Here is a 22741-nt window from a genome sequence, read left to right as displayed (position 1 = left end):
TTTAAGAATAGGTCAAGTCTCGAAAGATTCGCATAAATTATAAATATAGGAAGTAAACACAAACCTTGAATTTTGTTGGTTCAACAAGCTCAAAAACTAGTGCATCACCATCATCTAAATCATGGTCAAGTGCAAACCCTCTCCATCCACCACTGAGGCCTGTTCTTGTTGCAATATATACAGTGTCACATTCATTGCCCTTCTCATCTTCCAGCACCATTGATACATCGTTTTCAGGTAGGTATTTTACACAGAATCCCCTTGGAAGGCCCTGAAAACATAATAATTAGATATAAATCTTTTTGGCTTACAGGATTTGCATAAGAAATTTGGTATGCCTTTTGACTCACCAACCAAAAGCAACTGGAAACATGAGACCGCACCAAAGACTTGACAAAATAGGGATGCTCAGATCCCAAGTCCTTCATACTTGTTTCAGCAGTTTCTTGTGCCTGTGTTCTTGCTTCATAAGAGGCAATGGATGAATGCAGAAACCTTTTGCTGTCATGTTTGGCTCGACTGCCCAGCTGTGTATTAGTAGTAGGAATTCAATTTGTTTAAGTGAGTACAATTTATTGAAAGCCATGGCAAATTACCTTTTCCGAGATCGGGGAGAGTCATCTACCTACCAGAAAACAAGGCATCAATTATCAATACTAATTTAGCAAAATTTGGGATACTGTTGAATAAAGTCAAAAAGCTGCAATTAGCAACGAGTAGATGAAGCATGACAAATGTTCAAATGCAACGAGTAGATGAAGCATGACAAATGTTCAAATGCAAAGACTATGAAAAACGGGCATCTAACTAACTTGACCCTGATGACTTTTTTATGATGGATAAATAGTCAATAATTCTTAGTCCATAAAAAACAAAATCAAGACTGAAGAAACAAATGATTTATCAGTAGACAACATGAACAGATGGCATAGTTTAAGAGAAAACTAACACATTCAGTTCCTGTTTAGGGTGTACATAGCTTACTTCACGATAAATAGGAACTGGAAGACGTGAAACACGTGTTGAGCATCTTCTTTCCACAGGCCCTTGTTGTTTTGGTTTTGGAGACTTTACCTCCCTTTTCTGAATGAAACAGACAAAACTTAAAATTCAAGCTGTGTATGGTAAGTATATTGATAAAATCAAAAAGCAAGCTTCTCTTTCAGATGCTAGATATAGACAATGTGTAATTAAAGTCACACATGCTTGCCAAGGAGTTGACAGGTCAGCCATGGTTCCCAACATTAAATTTACTCTAAACATTGAACTGCATGCTTTGTTACTTACAGGATGATAGGATGTGGACCATAAACAAACACAGATGAATAAATATGTATCACTAATGAGAAGCAAAATAAGGCAGAGCTCAACAATGATAGACATCAAGAACATTAAAGAAAAAGCTTCTCATACAAAAAAGATTGGACTGAAAAGAAGAAAGAAAGAGATTATATTGATGTCCACAGATGACCAAAAGTAGGTCAACAGGACTAGATGATACAGCAGTTAACAATATTGAATATTTACATCTACACTCAACTAATGCAGTAAAAGAGAAGACATGACCCCCCAGCAGAACTTTTCAGAACCAGTTTGAAACTAGTAGTAATGATCTCAGGACCAATTTGAAAGAAGTAGGACTACATAACATTAATAGACACATTTAGACAAGCATACGCAAACATTATTTCTTATTAAAGAAACACATAGACTAGAGCATACCTGATGATTAAAGTGCAAGCTCCCAAACATACCTTTGACTTGGATTCAGAAGCAACAGTTTGTACAAGGTTTTCTTTAAGCTGCTGAAGCCCAAGGTCCTTCACAAAGGCACCCAAAAAAGAAAAAAACAATATTAGTAAAGTAAACCCATAGATGCTAACTCATCCTGCAGTATATTCCCACATAATCGCTAATGCCAAGATAACAGCTTCAGAATCATGCAGGTTTATGGAATGCTATGCCATCACAGGGCATATTGAAAGTAAACCATTAAATGTAAATTTTAGAATTGGCTTATTATGTTCAAGTATATGTAAATATACCAGAGGACCATGATTTGCTGGAGCATTGCTAGGAGTTTCATAGCTATGTTAGCAGCAACAGGTTCAAACTGAGAAGCAAGGGTTCCAAGGTTTTGGAAATAAAAAATGTTAAAGAGTCCTATCTAATACTACAATGCAGAAGCCATTCAAATACACCATTAAGATTCCAATAAACCATAAAGAATAATGGACGATCAGATGCTAGAGTAATAGAAAATACTTAGCCTTTGCTTAGAATTTATGCTAGATTCCTTTGATTGATAGGGCACAGGTTTCACATGAAATACATTGTTCAGGATAGAGTTGTGACCACATGTTTTACATAAAGTTGACACATTCCATCATAGTTGGCAAACTAGGACTCGGCAAAAACTTGGCACACCCAAAATTTGTGACTCGGCAAAGACTTGGGAAAAACTTGGCAACTTAAAAAATTGCTTAAATTTCTTTAAAAGCACATTTCTTGCAAAATTTTATGAAAAAAAATATCTAAAGAGTCCATAAATTAGTAGAAAAGTCTTTTCTATTAAATTTGATTCATCTGAATACAATTTGAGTACAAAATCGCATCATCATGCAGAATCCTGAAGGCTGATACAAGAAGGAGTTGGCAACTATTATGAATTTATGATGATTGCCATTGGGAATCAACATCATAATTCATAAATTGCATAATATAAATTTTACATCTTTCTCTTCCCTAGTCTATTGAAAACTTGGGGAGAGATTCTAATCCTTACTCCATTGCAGCTCCTTGCTCAACAATGAATGATGTGTTTGTGGCTTTGATTTGACCAAATCAATGACCTCCTTTGATTTGTTGTATACCTTTGTTGTGCAAAGTTGACTGTTGTTTTGTATTTAATAATAATGGCATTTGAATCTTTGATACTGACAGTATGATACTTCCTCATTGGTCAATATTTTGATAGTGATAAAGATATTTTGGTCTACACTCCCAAAACCTAACATTGTAATCAAATTTCTTATATCAGAAGATTTTCCAATAACTAGTGGGGGTCTAGGAGTGGTGACCCCGATGGGGTTGAGGGCCAACATCCTTCATGGACATCTAGGGGCAACACCCCCCAGTGAGGTGAAGAACTTATGCCCCTAGAGGGGATTTGGGGGCAACACCCCCAGCAGAGTTGAGAGGCGGCTCCCCTTGCATGGTCTGAGGGCAACAACCCTAGCGCATTCCATGTTGCAATACAAGGTGAGGTTGCGAGGCAGCACCTCTACCACCAAGCCCAAAGTTAGGCCTTTGAAACCACATAGAACTTCATGTCGCACACCATTTTCACAATTTTATTGGTCAAGGGAGTAATTAGGCATTTGACACAATTTTATGAAAAATATTTGCTCTCCAAGTGTTGTGTGACCAAGTGTTGAAGGGCATTCTTGCATTTATAGGGAAAAATAATGACTTTTTTAACTATTTTTTCTTCTTTTTTCTTCATTTTTTTGTGTTTGCATTTTAATGTTTCCACTAAGCATTTTTTGTCAAACACATCGAGTTTTGGCAACTAATGGCCAAAAACACGAGTTTGACTATCAAATTAACTCACAAGTAACTTGGCAAGCTAAATGTAATGTCCCTACTGTTTAGCTATTCTAATTTGCAAGCTTTTGTCTAGCTCCTATTTTGACTGAAACAACTTGGTGTTGATGATGGGAACTCTAATGTTCTTGGAGCATGCAGGTTATGTTCTAAGCTCAATTGACCTTGAGGACTCTATCACACTTTTCAAAGTGAATTTCGGCTTTTGATGTGCTATCCTAGATTCTTGGAGAGAGCATCTATTTAGTGAAAGTCAACCGATTGACACTGATTTTCATTATTGATCATCAATATCATCCCAATATGGTCAGATTTTGATTCTGATGTTGATCAGCGATTTTTGCAAATTGAGCAAATTATTGAGCTTTAATTTAATTATTTCACTTAGGTTGCTTAATTTTATAAAATAATTTAAAAAAGCAACTTAGTGTAATAGCTCGTTGGAAAGGGGATTAAAAGTTTTAAATCAAAGACGCTTGAAAAAGGGACCTTGTGTAATGTCCCCTTTTTGGGAGGCTATCAATTTTCAATGATTAACATACATCACTATTTAAATCAGATTAAATTAAGAAATAATGAATGTTCCATAATACATTTGACAATTAACCAACTTAAGCCCTAATTCCTTACTTCTCTCCTAACATCAACCTGAAGGAGGATGGGGAATTACTTGTCATATGGTGCTTGGAAACCATCGACAAGCAGGCTCCCTCAAGGCATTGGCAATGCATGTTCATACCCATCTCGGGACTTGTTGTGACCTTTTTCACACATCGCCCCATTGCAAATGGGGACCCTCTCTTTTCCGGCTTTCTAGGATTTTGTTAGTATCCTGTGACCTTTTGCTGCAGTTTCACCAAGCCTTGTCCAGTTCAAAACATTTCAGGCCCTGACGATTGAAAGTTAGTTTTTGCAAGTTATGTGATTCCGAAGTGTGAACACCACCAGAGTGCTTAGAGAGGCCAAAGGACGAAGATCGCAATTGATTTGGACGAATTTGGACAACTTTCTATTTTTAGAAAGTTTGCTTTTTTGCTTTTTTCCTATTTTTTAGGAAGTTTCATTTTTGGCATTTTTAGCCCAATCCCCGGTATGGCTATTTTTAGAAAGTTTTCCCTATTTTTTAGGGATGTCTACTTTTTTGCTTTTTTGGGATGCAAACCTAGGGTTTACACTTGCACCACTGACCTACTCCGACCAGATCTCGAAAATTCCAAGTTTTGACCTAGAAAAGCTAAATCCCTAGATTTTAGGCTTTTTGCTTTTTCAGGATGCAAACCTAGGGTTCACACTTGCACCATCGACCAACTCCGACCAGATCTCGAAAATTCCAAGTTTTGACCTAGAAAAGCTAAATCCCTAGATTTTAGGCTTTTTGCTTTTTCGGGATGCAAACCCAGGGTTCACACTTGCACCATCGACCAGCTCCGACCAGATCTCAAAAATTCCAAGTTTGGACTTAAAAAGCCAAATCCCTAAATTTTAGGAGGCAGGATGCCGCAGATGATCCACCTAAGCACGGATTTCAAATTTCAAGTTAATCCGATTAAATTAGATTAAACTGTGAAATTTTGAAATTTCTTTGAAAATTCTTCCAAGTCTGGCTAACAAGGGTTTTGAAGTGTTTCTGCAGGTTGAAACCCCATCACGAAGGTTGAAGAGGCCATGAAGGAGCCTTGCATGAAGTCCGCCATGCATAAAGGAGGCTGTGTGGGTGCTCTCATCAAAGTCCACCATGCCTTAGGGAGGCCATGTGGGTGCCTTACCTAAAGTCCGCCATGAGTTTGGAGGTCACATGGGTGCCCACTCTAAAGTCCGCCCCACCTAAAGAGACCATGGAGGAGCAAGGGTTGAAGTCCGCCCAAGGCTGAAGAGGCTATGTGGGTGCCAAGCTCCAAGTCCGCCATGCATAATGGAGGTCATGTGGGTGCTAAGGTTAAAGTCCGCCATGCCAATGGAGGTCACATGAAGAGGCCAAGCCAAAGTCCACCAAAGCTTAAGAAGCCATGAAGGGGCTAAGGTTGAAGTCCGCCCAAGGTTGGAGAGGTCACATGGGTGCTAAGGTTGAAGTCCGCCCAAGGTTGGAGAGGTCACATGGGTGCTAAGGTTGAAGTCCGCCCAAGGAGGAAGGAGACCATGAAGGTGCTAAGGCTAAAGTCCACCCCACCTTGATGGAGGTCATGTGGGAGCAAGGGTCAAAGTCCGCTCCAATGCCTTAGCCAAATAACATCAACAATGGAGGTCATGATGGAGCCCTCTCCCAAGTCTACCAAGGTAGGAGGAGCCAAGTTTAAAGTCCGCCAAGGTTGGAGGCTAAGGAGGAGGAGTGACCAAAGTCCGCCCAAGCACGTGGGAGCACCCTCCAAAGTCCGCCCAATGAGGGGAAGCTAACACCAAAGTCCGCCCAAGGAGGAGCACTCTCCCAAGTCCGCCAAAGTTTGGGGGGTCGCATGGGTGTCATAGCCAAAGTCCGCCAGGATGATGGAGACCTTGAGCCTACTCCAATGTCCGCCCCACCTAGAGAGGCCATGGAGGAGTCGACACCAAAGTCCACCATAGGCTAGGAGGGTCCATGGGTGTCATAGCCAAAGTCCGCCAGGATGATGGAGACCTTGAGGGTGCCTACTCCAAAGTCCGCCCCACCTAGAGAGGCCATGGAGGAATCAACACCAAAGTTCGCCAAGGTAAAGGAGGCCATCTGGGAGCAAGAATCAAAGTCCACCCCAATGCCTTAGTCAAATTTTCACTTTAATGGAGGCCATGAAGGAGTTCTAGCCAAAGTCCGCCATACCTTGGAGAGGTTGGCAAAGTCTGCCAAAATTTGAAAAAGATGGAGATAAAATTCAAAAAATCAACCTACACATGGAAGGTCAAACAAAGTCAACATGATGTCACAAAATCCACAGAGATTTCAAAATTAAATCCAAAATGAAGAGATATCTAAATAAAAAAAAATCCTCAAAATAAATCCAAAATGGAAAGTTTTTTTTGAGAATATTGGGAGAATATTAAAAAGTTATTGAGATATTAATTCAAAATGGAAAGTTTTTTTTGAAAGGGAATATTGGAGGATTAATGAATATCTTCAAACTTAAATCAAAATGGAAAGTTTTTTTTTAGAATTAGAAGTATGAGTTGGATGATTTTAGGGGTTTTGCTTAAACCTTGTCTACAAATACTTCATTACCAAATTCATTATTACACCAAGAAGTTCAAAATTACTAAGGAGAGCTTAGTAAAGTATGTCAGTTTGAAGATCATCTGGAGGAAATTCTAGATATTGTTGGAAGTGGGATAATATTTTTGGCAGAAGGCTTACAGATTTCTGGAGAAAGACATCTTTTCTGAATTTTCTTAATATTTTGGAGAAAAGTCTAGCCTTACTCCTATCCAAGTCAGAGGTGAAATTAAAATTGTGAATTTTCTGAATATTTTCCAAAATTTAATAAATGATTTTTTTCGAAAATTTTGGAGGAAGAAAATCACCTTTTTTTGACTAAGTATGAAATTTTTTGAAAGTTTTGACACTTGATGGTGACTTCAACCAACCTCAAGGCTGAGGGTCTGGAGGTGAAAATTCAATTTTTGTGGCTAAGTATGAGAGTGAAAAATGGAAAATTTTCCAACACTTAGTCATTTCGCGGCCCCATTTTTTTCGAAATTTTGTAGAAATTTTCTAACTTAAAGTTTTCATCATTCATTTGCAGGTCTTAAGCACCATGAAGTTCTAGGTAGATAAAGATGCTCCTCCAGAGTCGAGGATGACTTCCAAGTGGAAGAACATCAGCGACACCAACCTCGGACACATCAATCTGAGGGAGTTTAAGAAGCGAATGTTTGGTCTGGACAACCTTGTGCCTACCACCATTGCGTGAAAAATGATGAAGAGTGGTATCATGCACGCTGTCGGCTTCCTCCCCACCATGCGGTGCAATGAACTAGTAGTTGAATGTGCCAAACACTACAACCCCATCAGTAAGGATATTGTTGCACCTGATGGAAGAGTGTTGGCGAATGTCAGCGATGAGGCCATCAGAGAGGCCTTCAGGATCCCTGAGTACCACAACGCAGTATATATGACCAAGGACGAAGCTGACAGTTTGTACCACGATCACCTGGAAGAATATGATGCCATAGTTAATCATTCCTGGCTAGACAAGCCGAGGAAGGGCGCCTCCAAACTCCAGAGAAAGAGCCTAGTGCGAGCATACTTCAAGGAGGACATTGGGGACATGATTGTCTTGCTCAATAGAATAATAGGAAATCCTCAGGGAGCTCCATTCGAACCCTGGATGTATTATTTCATTAATGAAATAATCAATGGAGTAAAAATGATAGACTGGGCCCGTATGATCAGCGACAACCTAGACAGCCAGTTAAGGAATCTGGAGGCGAATAGGACTTTCTTCATGAGTTCTTACTTGTTCTATTCTTTAGCCAGGACCTATAGGTACAGAGGTCTCACTTGTAGAGGAGAAGTTGGGAACAAGGAGAACCAATTTCCGGTATATGATTGCTATCCCCAGCTCCATATGGAGGAGAAGTTCCATTTCAAAAGGGTGAATGATGCCTTCCTGATGCACATTACCCGGACCCTTCAAGGTGGCCTGCACCAGAGGCTCTCTCAAGAGTCTATGGACTTCATCGGTCGATTCGGGTGTTGGTGCATCCAATATCCAAAGTTCAATTACCCCCGAATTCAGGGATTCTCTGGTCCTCCATACAAGCTTCCAGCTTACCCTACCAACCGAGTGGTGTTGCTCGAGGTTGTGAGACAACTGGAGGAGTATATAGTGATTCAAAGGGATAAGCAAAGGAAGGCAGGGACATCCTCACTTACAATTGGTAATGGGCTGGAAACATGTCCGTCATCACAGGCTGCAGCTACCGCTGAGAAAGAGCTGGCCTAGTATCCCTTCTACCAATACAAGGCAAGAAAAGATTTTGATCCATTCCATAGGATAAATAAGATCGAAGGGACAACGTTTGAGCACAGACTGGATCTGGAAGACTACTGAGCTAATGCAGCCGATAGTTTCGAGATCCGGAAGAGGTTCTGGTCAAGAATTCCTTTAAGTATGGTTAGAGCAACGGAAGTATTCAAAGTTGCCGATCAGGTAGAAGAAAGCCTAGAACTTCAGCAACCGGGTTTTGAGAACATGAAGAATGAGCCTTTAGTCTTGATAGATTGGACAGAGGGAGAAAAATCAGATCTAGCAGACCTCATGAGGTCGGTGGTTGAGTACTCAAGGTGGTGGGCGTCTGAAAAGACAAAACAATTGAAGGCCAAAGGTGTGGTTCTAACTTATGAATTAATGGGAGTGGATGATACTATGTCTGTCCACCCTTGTACCTCCGCCGATGATGCTCGAAATCCGGAAAGTGTTGGATCTCGAAAGAGAAAGGAGTTGGGTGGAAGCTCCACAAAGTGCATAGGGAAAAGGGTTGTAGTTGAGAGAAGAGAATCCAGCAAAAGTCACTCCATCCTAAGTGTTGCTTCCATTGCACCTGATCAAAGTACAATTGGGGAACAAGAGATGAACATCTATGTGATTGATGATGAAGTAAGAGTGCTTTCCCAGCCAGTTGAGGAAGTGGTGGAGAAGGTCTTCCGAACTCCAGACAGGGGGCAGGTTGAAGCCCCTACAATCTTCTTAGATGGCATACCAGCGAACCCAGGAGAAGCAGACGATGAGTTTGATCGGAACACTATAGAACAATCAACCATTCCTGATTGGCTGAGAGCAAGGATAAAGGCCAAGGTTCCCAAGGATGCCCACTCAACCGAGGAGGTTACCGCAGCATTCCTGGAGAAGGTGAATGAACCCGCTGTAGCTAAACCGCCCAAACCAGCCAGAAAATTCTCCCTGATTCAGAGAGACAGTGTCGGATTCAGGACAGTCCAAATAGCAGTGCCCAAAGAAGGGAAGACTAGGGACAATGTCACCGCAGATGACTACAAGATTACTACCATAGAGATGGGTAAGCCTACCCAGGACCAGGAGATCCAATACTTTGACGACTCCTGTAACGTTCTAAAGACGAGGCTGGCTCATGAGAAAGAAAAGAGGAAGAAAGTGGAAGAAGAGAACCAGCAGTGGAGGAAGTATGTTCTCCATCTTACCAACCCGCTCAACCATGAAGTCTCGGCTACTCCACCACAGCCTCTTCAGCAGGGATCAATGAAGGACTATGATGATATGAAAGGATCATACACTCAAGAAAAGGAGTGGATTTCAGACGTTGTGATACGTGCTGACACACTAGTAGAAAACTTAGTATCAGCACATGAGGCAACTTCTTTGTTGATTGATCGTATCCAGGATCTATCATCCAATTGGGAAGAAGTGGATGAAATTCAGAACGAAATACTCCCTCACCTGAAGATTATCCGAGGCATATCAAAGAAGAGCTTAATGGATGCAGGCATCATACAGACAGGAGACAGGTACGACTTCGGCACGTGGTACTATGCTCTGGTCACTCAGATTGAGGTTCTGAAGAAATCCAAGACCAAGTGTTTTGAGACAGAGGCAAGGGTTAGAGAGATCCTGGGCAAGGTATTCCGTGTGGCGTCAGAAATCTGGCAGAAGGAAAGCCTAAGGGAGAAGCATTTACAAGCAGAGAACCTGAGAGTCGGGATTCAAGCAAGCTTCTTCCGAGATTCAGGGATGATTAACAAAGGCGATCTTTTGAAGATTGCAAACTTCCTCTCCATCGATGACAACTTCCTCACCCAAGCAGTGGAGTGGGAAGGCATCCTTGCCACATGCGCCGACGATGTGGATCTCATCGACTTCCAGATTGGCGGTTTGCCAACTGTCACCATGGAGGAGGTCAAGCTCGTGGTGTCTAGATACGTTGAATCTCTAAAAGAGGAAAGTGGCCACTCACCTCAGTAAAATTAGCAGCTGCGCCACTTGTCACTCTTTCATTTACTTGAACTAATAGTATTTCGGGAAACCCTAATTAGGATTTAGGACTTTCAATCTTGGCCCTTGATCACTATTTGATCTCGGCCATTCATTTATTTTTGAGAAACTATATAAGGTTGCCTCCTCTCATTTGAAAAGTGTGAGGTTTTTGATGTATTGTTGCTTAAGGTCATTTCCAGATAATATATTGCATGTGCGCTGCTTTGTAATCTCTATTATTTGAATGATTTGCATGGTTTCAATTGCCTCAACACTTAGTTAGAAATAATTTAGATTTGCTTTCATTGTTGTTAATTTGAATGAAGGATTTGATAAGTGTCAATTGATGGTGTATCTCCGCTCATACTTTTGGTGTATGGATGATTTCCATCTCACCGTGCAAAGTTAGTCTGAGCCCATCCCCTATGCATCCCAACATCTCGATCATAAGCACAACCCATTGAAGATTGCACCGGCCTTGTGTAGTTGTCCCTAGTGTGGCGAAGCAAGGTTTGGTTTCTCGAGGGCACCCAGTTGATACCGTCTCCAGAATTCGTAGGATTAGATTAACCTCCTCAAACCCTATCTCTTTTTCCCTTTCTTTTGAAAGTCTAAATCCCAGAAAATACCAAAAAAAAAGAAGAAGAGCCTAAAATTGCTAAATCCATCTAAGTCCAGCAATTCAAGAATACTTGTCAAACGTAAGTCCCCCTTGAAAATTTCAGCATACACTACCCAAGAAGCTATTCCACTAAAGTCGCTTGTTCGCACATATAGACCTTGGAATCAGTAGTGATTTTTCAGGAGAGGATAGAATACCTTCGGGTATCCTATCCTAATGTTTGGTAGATGATAAAACAGACACCAACAGGACTCTCCCTCAAGGCATTGGAAATGCATGTCCTTACCCATCTTGGATCTTACCTACCTTGTGAGGTTCTACTCCGCCTCTCCCTAAACAACACCAACATCTCCTCTTAAGGGAGGCTATAGTGAGTGATTAAGGAATAAGCTATGAATATATTAACTTCAATGGATTATGAATAATTATATATACATAACTGATATATAAATTCTGATTACACCATAATAAACTGTTATTTATACTCGGCATACACACTAGACCGTATATTGATCCCCTTATTCATAGCAGCATTCATATACAATATCCTGTAAATTAGTGTGGATCCATGAGTCACAGCATACCTATTTGCTGTTATATGATGCTTACCCACAATAATATATATTTGATTTCTTCCTGATCTCTTTCCTGTGATCAGTATCAAATATATTTTATCATTCCCCTTGATCAATCTGCCTTTTCCATCTCTCCCCCTCCCTATCTGCCTATAATATATCTTCCTTTTATATGTCCTATATCCTTTTAGAGATAACTCTTCTCAAATAGTCAAAACCTTTCCATTAAGTCGTAACTTCTCCTTCTTAGTAATAGCACCCTTTGGCTTAGGAGTAATGCAACTAAATATTTATCATTTGTTTGACTAAGTGTTATCGTCATCTACTGAATTGCTGCCCTTCATAGATCGATTAGCAAATCTCTAATATAATCACTGATGTTTAGTCTTTAATATCTCCAATAAATATGACCGTGTTGTCACCTATTTCACACATCGCCCCATTGCAAATGGGGACTTGTTGTGACCTTTTCACACATCACCCCATTGAGAATGGGGACCCTCCCTTTTTCCTGCTTTCTAGGGTTTTTGTTAGAGCCCTGTGACCTTCTTGCATCGGTATTGCCAAGTTTGTCAGTTTTGAATGGTCCGAATTCTGAAAGCCATGAGTCAGTTTGTGCAAGCCATGGTCAGAACAGAGTCTAGACACCATCAAAGTGGCTAGAAAGGCCGAAGGACGAAGATTGCAATTGATTTGAGTGGATTTGGACAGCTTTCTATTTTTGGAAAGTTTGCTTTTTTGCTTTTCCTATTTTTTAGGAAGTTTTGTTTTTGGCACTTTAAGCACGATCCACAAAATGGCTATTTTTAGAAAGTTTTTCCTATTTTTTAGGGATGCTTGCTTTTTCTATTTATGGAAGGGGATCTAGGGTTTACACTACTGACACTGAGATGCACTGAAAACAATTGTCAAATTCCTCCAAAATTCAAGTTTTGATCAAAAAAGCCAATTTCCTAGATTTTAGGGAACCTGAGGAATTCGATGGATGAAAGATGTACAAATTTCAAATTTAAAGCAAATCTGAGAAAAATTGCACAAGTTATGAAGAATCGAAGTTTTGATCTCATGGTGCGTGGATCTCTTGAAGTCCGCCCTCCTTGGTTCCTGATTTTGGTGAAGTCCGCCATTGTCTTGGTTCCTGAAGCTCATAAAGTCAGCCCTATGAAGAGGGGTTTAAAGTTCCTAAAAGAGATGAAGTCCGCCCTTGATTGAGAATAAGGTGCACAAAGTTGGTGAAGTCAGCCTACTATAAATTGAATGGTGCATGAAAAGAACAAAGTCCACCCTCATGGTAGGGAAGCATGGTCATGATCTTCTCAAAGTCCGCCCTAGGAATGGTTACAAAGTTAACATGATGGTGCACATACTCAAGGAAGTCCGCCCAAAGTAATAAGTAAGATGCATGACTTCAATAAAGTCCGCCCTAGAAAGACAACAAGTGGTGCATATTTTTCACCAAGTCTGCCCTATGGATAATAAAGAAGTTCCTAAGTGTCGAGAAGTCCACCCTACATCAGCATACACTTGGTGCACAACATCAACAAATTTTGCCCTTGGTCAGAAGACTATGGTTTCTAAAAATGTTGAACTTTGCCTTAGCATGATACGTGGTGCCCAAACATGATGAAGTTCGCCTAACTTGATGTGGTGCCTGAAGTTTATGAAGTCCGCCCTGCCTTTATTTGACAAGTCAAATATTTGCAAAGTGTTGAGAAGAGAATATTCTTGGATGATGTCAGCAAGATCCTTCATGAAGTTCGAACTAAGAACCAAAAAGGAAGTTTCTTTGAAAGAGAATATTGCAGATTTAGTTCGAATTATGAACTGAAAATCGAATTAGAAACTTGCATTTGTGAAACAAGATGAAGATTTCGAACTTGATAGAGATGACTTGTCCACTAAAGACCAAATTAGAAACATTCCCTGCAGATTCAAAGACTGAAATGAGATTAGAAACAAATTTTTGGAGAAGATAATATGTTTCTAATTACAGATTCGAACTTCATTACAAATACTTCATTCTCACACATGAAGTTCGAAGTTCGGAGCATATTGAGAGCAAGTTTGAGAGTTCTTTCACAGGTTGAAGGTTATTTTGAAGTGCTTTTTGCAGATTGAAGGTGTTTTTGAGGAAGTTTTAAGTATAAGCCTGAGTTTTCAACCTCTTGTTCACCAAGTTATACTCAGATTTTGAAAAATTTTGACTGATTGGAAGACAAAACCCACTGATTTTCTGAGTGTAGCATCTGAAAGTTGTGTTCTTGACAGCTTCTTTTCTCATTCATCTTCATTCTTCGAAGATTTTGGAATATCTCACAGCCAGGATGAAGTTTCAAGTGGATAAAGATTCCCCTCCGGAATCTAAGATGAAGTCCAAGTGGAAGCTGGTCGAAGACACTAACTTTGGACATATCAACTTGAGGGAATTCAAGAAGCGAATGTATGGCCTAGACAACTTGATGCCTACAGCAACTGCCCGAAAGATGATGAGAAATGGAATCGTACAAGCTGCTGGTTTCCTTCCAGCGATGCAGTGTACTGAGTTGGTGGTGGAATGCTTTAAACGCTAAAATCCTATAAACCAAGAGATCATAGCACCTAACGGGACAGTCTTGGCAAACATTAGTGAGGTTGCTATCAGGGAAGCTTTCCACATCCCTGAATATCATAACCCTGTTTACATGACCAAGGAGGAAGCAACACAACTGTATCAAGATAATGTTGAAGAATATGAGGCCAATATCACCCATTCGTGGTTGGATAACCCAAGGAAGGGTGCTTCTAAGTTACCCAAGGATCTTGTGAGAGCCTACTTCAAGGAGGATATTGGAGACCTAGTAGTTTTGTTGAATAGAGTCATGGGTAGTCCACAAGGCGCGCCATTTGAGCCTTGGATGTACTACTTCATCAATGAAATAACTACCGGAGTGAAGATGATTGATTGGGCAAAGATTATAAGTAATGATCTTGATGACCAATTGAAGAACTTGGAAGAGAACAGGACATTTTAGATGAGTTTTTATTTGGTGTACTCTCTTGCTCGAACTTACAGATATAGAGGACTCACCTGTAGAGGAGAAGTGAGGAATAAGGAGAATCAGTTTGTTGTTTATGATTGCTACCCACAGCTGCACTTGGAGGAAAAATTTCACCTTAAGAGAGTCAACAATGCATTCTTGATGCACATTACTAGGACACTCCAAGGTGGTCTTCATCAAAGGCTCTCTCAGGAGTCTAAAGATTTGGTCAGCAGATTTGAGCATTGGTACATCCAATACCCTAGATTTACTTATCTGAGAATTCAAGGATTCACCGGGCTTCCTTACAAGTTACCAATGTATCCCACCAACAGAGTAGTGTTGCTTGAAGTTATCAGGCAACTTGAAAGTTTTATGATTGTTCAGAGAGGGAAACAAAAGACAGAAGCGTCTTTTCCCCTTCATGTTGAAAATGGATTGGAGACATGTTCATCAGCACAAGGTGCCACTAGTGTTGAAAAGGAGCTTTCTTGTTACCCATTCTTTCAGTATAAGGCCAGAAGGCATTTTGACCCTTTTCACCGGATGAAAAAGGTTGATGGAGAGATGTTCGAGCGTAGACCTGATCTTGAAGACTATTGGGCTAATGCAGTTTATAGCTTTGAAATCAAAAGGAGATTGTGGTCTAGACTTCCCCTGAATTTGATTAGAGTATTAGAATTATTTCGAGTAGCAGATCAGCTTGAGGATGATCCTGAGTTTGAGCAACCTCACTTTGATAAATTGAGAAATGAGCCCCTTGCCTTGGTTGATTGGTCAGATTCTGAGAGGTCTGATTTGAGCGACCTCATTAGACCAGTGATTGAGTATTCGAAATGGTCGGCAACGGAGAAGACAAAGGGTCTTAGATCAAAAGGTGTTGATCTCACATATGATCTCATGGGAACCAATGAATCAATGTCTTCAAACCATGGTGTTTCGTCAAGTGTTGGGTCCAGGAAAAGGAAAGAACCCATTGAAAATTCTATGAGGAGTAAAGGAAAGAAAATAGTTGGAGATGCAAGTAGAAGGTATAAATCAGATGAAGGTCATTCGACCTTAAGTGTTGCATCCGCTGCTCTAGTCAGGACTACAGCTAATGAACAAGAGATGAATACTGATATGAGAAATAATGAGGTAAGAGTTCCTTCTCCTTTAGTTGAAGAGATAATGGAAGAACCAGCTCAAGAACCAAATTCTGCCAGGACTGTAGAAGTTGAAGAACCTGAGCATTCGAGAGAATTCCTTGATGGCATCGTCACTACACCCAAGGAAACTGAAGATAGATTTGATGAGTGGCATGGAGCAATCAACCATTCCAGATTGGTTGAGAGAAAACATAAAGGCTAAGGCTCCTGAGGAAGCTCATTCAGAAGAGAACACAGAAGCATTCCTGGCTATGGTGAATAAACCAATTGAGATAAGACCGCCCAAACCAGCTAAGAAGTTCCCTTTAATTCAAAGAGATAGTGCAGGATTTAGATCAGTACAGATAGTTGTACCCAGAGAAGGTAAAACTCAAGATAATATTCCTCCAGAAGATTATGAGATTGTAATGTCCCCACTTTGAAATAAAATTTAATAATAAATGATAATAATAAAATTAAAATATAAAATAATACAATTAAATATGATTAATTAAAAATTAATTAAGTTAATGAAAAATTCAAAAGACGTGAAAGGAAAAGTTGTGACTCCCTCAACAATGAGATTAAAAGGGAGAAGAGAACCTCATATGAGAGGGGGGATAATTTGGAAATGAGAAGTGCAGATCTGATTTAAATAATAAGTGCAGATCTGATTATGACAGGTTGCGTCCCTTTCAAAGAGCAGAAATAATGAAGAGTTGTACTCTATCAAAGGGAATGGTGAAAGGGTGGGTCTCTTGCCAAAGGGCATACATGATGAAGAGGTGTGACCTCTCCCTCACATTTAGAGATATAAAGGAAAGGAATCAAAAGCATCTAGTAAGATCACCATGGATCAGATCAGATCAGAACTGTTATTAAGTTACAGGCAGTAACATCCTTGTTCTTGGTGGTATGCATGGGGATGTGTTTAATAAGTATGCTTAATATATATAGCCCAATAATGTTCTTATGCAGAATTAATAGTAATACTAATATGGACTACAATATGTATGACAGTCATACTTAATTTCATATATATATTCATAATACATAAGAAATATATATACTTGTAGTCGAAATCATGTTATTACTTTCCGTATTTAAGAAGATGGGATTGAGATGTTCCAAAGAGGGACAATCTAAATCCAAGCAATAGGTTAAGTCCCAAGATAGGGTGGGGATCAACGACCCATAAGCCTTGAGGGTATAGACCCAAGATAGGTAAGGGCTTGGATCTGTAAACTTTGAGGGAACCTATTGTAGTTGGTCTCTAAGTGCTTTGGTAACATATGTAAACCCTTCTCCCTTAAAACTGAAGTAGTAGCAGGGTTTGATATCTGTATTAAGAACTATGAATAATGAAATTAATCAGCTAATGAGGAAAATAGACAAGCACTTGTTAATAACTTATTGAAGAAAATCTATCAATTTTAGTATATTTAAATAGATCAGGTAGGGGACATTACAGAGATCACTACTGTGAACCTTGGAAAGAGTACCAAACTCCAGGAAGTTCAGCAGTTTGATGATACTTGCAATACATTGAAGGAAAGGCTAAAGAAAGAAGTAGAGAAAAGGAAAAGATTGGAAGAAGAGAACGAGCAATGGAAGAAGTAGGTGATACACTTGACGAAGCCACTCAATCAAGAAATACCAGTTGCTCCTCCTGCACCTCTTCCACCGAAATTTATGAGGGACTATGATGATATAAAGGCTACCTTTAGAGAAGCCAAGGAATGGACTTCTGAGGCCTTAGAGCATGCAAATACACTTGTTGCAAATGTGGTATCAGCATATGAGTCTACCTCTTCTTTGTTGGTCAGAATTCAGGATTTGTATGAGAATTGGGAAGAAGTCGAAGAAATTCAGAATATGGTTCTCACATAGTTGAAGATCATCCGAGGGCTTTCTCAGCAGGAGTTAGTGGATGGAGGAGTCATTCAAGTAAGAAATAGATATGACCTTAGCACTTGGTATTTTCCTTTGATAAGCAGGGTTGAAAGCTTGAAGAAATCTGAAGCCAAGTGTTTGGAAGTCGAGAAAATTGTTAAGGATATTTAAGATAAGGTATTTCATGTGGCAGCAAAAATCTGGCAGCAAGAGGTGGTGTGAGAAAACAATCTGCGCACCGAAAATCTGAGAGCTAGAATCCAATCAAACTTTTTTAAGGTTTTAGGAACTATTCTCAAAGGAGATTTCTCTAGAATTTCGAGTTTTCTGCTCATTGATGAGAATTTCCTTGCACAAGCAATTGACTAGGAATGCATACTCGCCACCTGTACTAATGATGTGGACATGGTCGACTTCCAAATTAGCAACTTGCCAAGTGTCACCATGGAGGAGGTACAACTTCTTGTGTCCAGATACATAGAATCTACAGAAAAGAAACTGGAAACTCACCTCAGTGAGAATAGCAGCTGTGCCACTTGTCTCATTCCTATTCATTTTAACTGTTAGAGTTTGGGGAAACCTTAATTAGGGTTTTTAACTTTTAATCTGAGCCCTTGGTCATTGTTCGATCTCAGTCGTTCATAATTTCTAGACTACTATATAAGGTTGCCTCCTCTCATTTGGAGAGTGTGAAGTTTTTGAAATATTGTTGCATGAAGGTCATTTTTCAAATAATATATTACATGTGAGCTTTCTCTTAAGGCTTTGTAATCCCTATTGTTTGAGTGATTTAGCAAGGTTTTCAATTTCTTCAACACATTAGTTAGAATTTATTTTACGTTGTTAGACGAATGAAAGATCTGATAAGTATTGGTTTATGGTGTATCTCTGCTGATACTTTTGGTGAATGGATGATTTTCATTCACTGCGCAACGTTAGTGTAAGCTTTCCATTTTGTGTATGCTTAAACTTTCGATCAAAACACATCCCTTGAAGATTGCATCCACTTTGTGTAGTTGTCTTAAGTGAGGTGAATCAAAGTGTGGTTTATTGAGTTCACCGAATCAATACCATCTCTGGAATTCATAGGATTAGAGTATATCTCTCAACCCTTATCCCTTTTGTCCTTCTTTTTGAAAGTCTTAAACCCAAAAAACCCCAAAAAGAAAGAAAGAGAGAGAGAGCTTTAATTGACAAATCCATCTAAGTCCCAAAGTTATTGATAATTCATTCAAGCGTAAGTCCCTTTTGTGTATTACCAGCAAATCACAACGCCCATTGAGCTTATCCACACGTCAAGACCTAACAAAAGAAACCTTGGAATCGCCATATGATCTTCTAGCAATCTTAGCATATGCAGTGATTTTGTTCAAGAGGGTAAATTATCTTTGGGTACTTTATTCTAATGTTTGGTAGATGATAAAATAGACACCAACAGGACCCCCAGTTGTTTGCTTTTTAGGGTTTTGTCTTAGCTCTGTAATTTCATAAGTCTTTCTTTTTCGAGAGTTTAGAGTTAAATTTTTGAGAAGTCATCCGAGCCAAATAGAGAATTCATGCTCCAATCAGTATCTGGACGTTGTCAAAGCACTCAGAAGGCCCGAAGGATGAAGATCGCAATTGCTTAGGGTCAAATCTGACACCTTCCTATTTTTCAAGAATTCTGCTTTTTTGCTTTTTTTTTATTTTTGGCACTTTCGGACCATTCAAGGAAGCAGCTTTTTTGGCTTGCTTTTTGTTTTTTTCTACTTTTTTGAAAGTAGACCTAGGGTTGGGTCCCTCAGGTCATGGCATCAATGCCCATGTCTTCAAAATCGAAAAATTGTGCCTCTAAGTGTAAAAAGCAGGGTAAAATCACCATGCTAGGGTTTTGTTACAAAAGATCCAACTAAGCAACATGGCAGATCAAAAGCAAGGTTTGAAAGATGACACATGAACCTATGTCCAATCAACTATCAAAGTCCACCCTTGCATGTGCATAAAAGTAGCCATCAATTATGCCCAAGGTTTAGACATGGCCATGGACTCTTCAAGTCCAAAGTCCAACCTGCACTAAGTAATGCAATGTCCAATGGTAGGGTAAAGCCCTCCCAGCCAAGAGGAAGGATGTCCAAACATGGGGTAAAGTCCGCCTAGCATGATGAAAGGTATGGTAAAGACACTATCCAAGTCTGCCCTGCCTAGCTAAGGCATTGTCCAATGAGAATCAAAGTCCACCCACACTTGGCTAGACACACTACAAAGTCTGCCCAAGGAAAAATTGAAGGTGGCAAAGCAAAATTGCACAATGTTTGGCAATGTCTAAGTAGCTGCCAAGTTCGCCTTGGCTTGAGGTTCACAAAGTCCGCCCAAGACATAAAAGTAATGGCCAATGGAAGGGTAAAGTCTGCCCAACAAAGAGGAAAGATGGCTAAACAAGATGGAACTCCGACCTGCAGCAAGAGAAACATGTCCAAACATGAGGCAAAGTCCACCCAGCATGTTAGAAGGCAATGTCTAAACAAGTTTGAAGTCCGCCAAGACATGGCAAGGAGAAAGTAAAATCTGCCTCGGAAAAAGCAAGGTGAAAAGCATGGCACATGATGAGGTTAAGTCTGCCCTGCCTAAGTGAAGGATGTCCAAAAATTCTCTAAGTCCGCCCAAGAGGAGGATTATCCAATCAGCTATCAAAGTCCGCTCCCATAGAAAGAATGGCCAATCAGCAAGCATATTCAAGAATGCATAAAGTCCGCCTTGGCAAATGAAGCGTGAACCCCGCCCAAGTATGGCATAGCATGTGTAGAGTCCGCTCAGCACTTGGGTAGATTTGGCACAACAATCATCAAAGTCTGCCATGAGAAGAAGAAAATGGCTTGGAAAACTATGAAATTTGCTCAACATATGGCATGAAGATGACCAAGTTTGCCATGAAGAAAAGAGAAATGGCTAAAAAACAAACAATTTTGACAAGAAACACATTATGTCCACCATTGAAAGATTGATCAAGATTGAAGGGGTTGGAAAAATAAAGTTCAAACACTTAGAACATTTTTATATTTTTCCCAACACTTAGAATTATTTTCTAAGGAAAAATTAGTTCAATACTTGAACAAATTTTCAAAAAAATCAACACTTGGAAAAATTTTGGAATTCGAGATAAGAGTCTAGAAGATTCTATGCCAACTCGCTTAAAGGAGAAGATTGAATTTCCATTTTGGAAGAAATAAAACATGTCCAAGTTCAATGCACCTAAGTAAAAGCAAAAAAAAAAAAAAACAACATGAAGTTTCCTAAAAATTGAACTTCTCAACTCTATATCAACTCAACCTGTCACTTCAAATTCATTATCGAGTTTGAAGGTTGAAAGTTCGATTGCAAAGGGTGAAAGATTTTTGAAGAAGAATTTTTGGAGAAAGAGAAAATTTTCGAAGAGGAAGGCAGCAAATTAGTAAAATTTTCTGAGTGGAGGACATAATTGTCTAAAAATAAAATGCTTTTTCTGAGTTAAAGACAGAATTTTCAGAATTAAAGGCAAATTTTCACCAAAATCAGTCAAAAGTAAATTCCAGAAGATCAAAAAAATCACATTTTTCAACTGATTTCTTCTGTCTTTATCATTTATTTCTTGAAATCTGCTAAGTACTTAGCCAAATTCTTTCATTTTCAGTCTGATTTTCACAAGAAATTTAGCTTTTTGACAGGCTGAAAGTGAAATTCTGAGATAAAATGTTCCAAAACCAGAGTTGAACTTTAAAAAAATTCTCGAAAAATAATGTTAAATTTTCATGTGTCTCGCAGGTTAATGACAACCAAAGGAGGACCTTCAAGGAAAGCTCAGATGAAGATCGCGGGTAAGGAGTTGCGGCCGGAGTCAAAAATCATTACCAAATGGAAAAATGTCATAGACACCAACCTCAGACACGTGGACTTCAAAGACTTCAAAAAGAGAATGTATGGGCTAGATGGATTTTTGCCCACACCTATTGCTCACCGGATGATGAGAAATGACATCATCCAAGCAGCTCGATTTCCACCAACTATGGAATGTGCAGAACTTATAGTTGAATGCACCATACACTATAATGCCCAAGAGAGAGAAATTGTTGCACCAGATGGAAGAGTCTTGGCTCGTCTCGAAGAATTGGCCATTTAGGAAGCATTCGGGATTCCAAGCTACAACAGGACTTCCTATAAAACTAAGGAGCATACTAAAAGACTTTATGAAGATCAATCTGAACTTTGTGCAACAAATGTTAATAAGTCGTGGCTGGAAAAGCCAAGACCGAGTCTCAAGAAGGTGCCAAAGAAGCTATTCCGCACTGACTTCAAGGAAGACTATGGCGATCTCATTTAACTATTGAATAGAGTAATGGGCAGCCCTCAAGGTGAGCCATTCGAGACATGGATGTATTATTTCATTGATGACATCACTTTTGGAGTTAAGATGTTCAATTGGGCTCAAATAATCAGTGACAACCTGGATGAACAGTTGAGGAATTTGAAAAGGACGAAGTCCTTTTATATGAGTTCCTACATTGTCTACCTATTAGCAAGAGACTATAGATATACAGAACTGATTGCAGAGGCATGGTAGGCAATGGTGAGAATAAGTTCAAGTCCTATGACTGCTATTGGCAGTTGCAGCTGAGCGAAAAAGCCCACTTCAGGCAGGTAAATGATGCATTCCTAATGTATATCACCTAAACACTGCAAGGAGGAACACAGGAGAGACTTGCTCCAGAAGCCAAAAGTTTAATAAGCAAGTATGGATCCTGGTTTATCCAATTTCCGAGATTCACATACATTAGAATCCAAGGGTTTACCAAATGTCCTTATCGGTTTCCAATTTATCCCACCAATAGAATGGTCTTGCTTGAAGTCCTTAGACGGTTGGAGACATATCAAGGCTTCCAAAGAACCAAGCAGAAAGCAGCTATTTCCTTTCCATTCTTCATCGGAAATATGCTGGAGTCTTGTCAGCCAACACAAGCAGCTGAAAGTGTCAGAT

General features: G+C 39.7%; 1 protein-coding gene across 2 annotated transcripts in view; it reads right to left on the bottom strand.

Moving 5' to 3' along the window:
- LOC131034254 (B3 domain-containing protein Os06g0194400) overlaps positions 1 to 22741 on the bottom strand; it is an 88490-nt gene that overhangs the window by 35893 nt on the left and 29856 nt on the right. For both annotated transcript variants that reach the window (XM_057965688.2, XM_057965696.2), the window contains exons 3-7: positions 1755 to 1820; positions 985 to 1083; positions 597 to 625; positions 351 to 519; positions 65 to 271 (exon numbers count right to left, since the gene is read on the bottom strand). In XM_057965688.2, coding sequence (XP_057821671.2) covers positions 65 to 271; positions 351 to 519; positions 597 to 625; positions 985 to 1083; positions 1755 to 1820 — 570 coding nt within the window. The remainder of the gene's footprint in view (positions 1 to 64; positions 272 to 350; positions 520 to 596; positions 626 to 984; positions 1084 to 1754; positions 1821 to 22741) is intronic.

This window comes from Cryptomeria japonica, chromosome 5 (genome assembly GCF_030272615.1).
Source record: "Cryptomeria japonica chromosome 5, Sugi_1.0, whole genome shotgun sequence".
NCBI classification, from domain to species: domain Eukaryota; kingdom Viridiplantae; phylum Streptophyta; class Pinopsida; order Cupressales; family Cupressaceae; genus Cryptomeria; species Cryptomeria japonica.
Note: the sequence above shows the minus strand (reverse complement) of the source record. Positions and strands in the feature narration are given on the sequence as shown.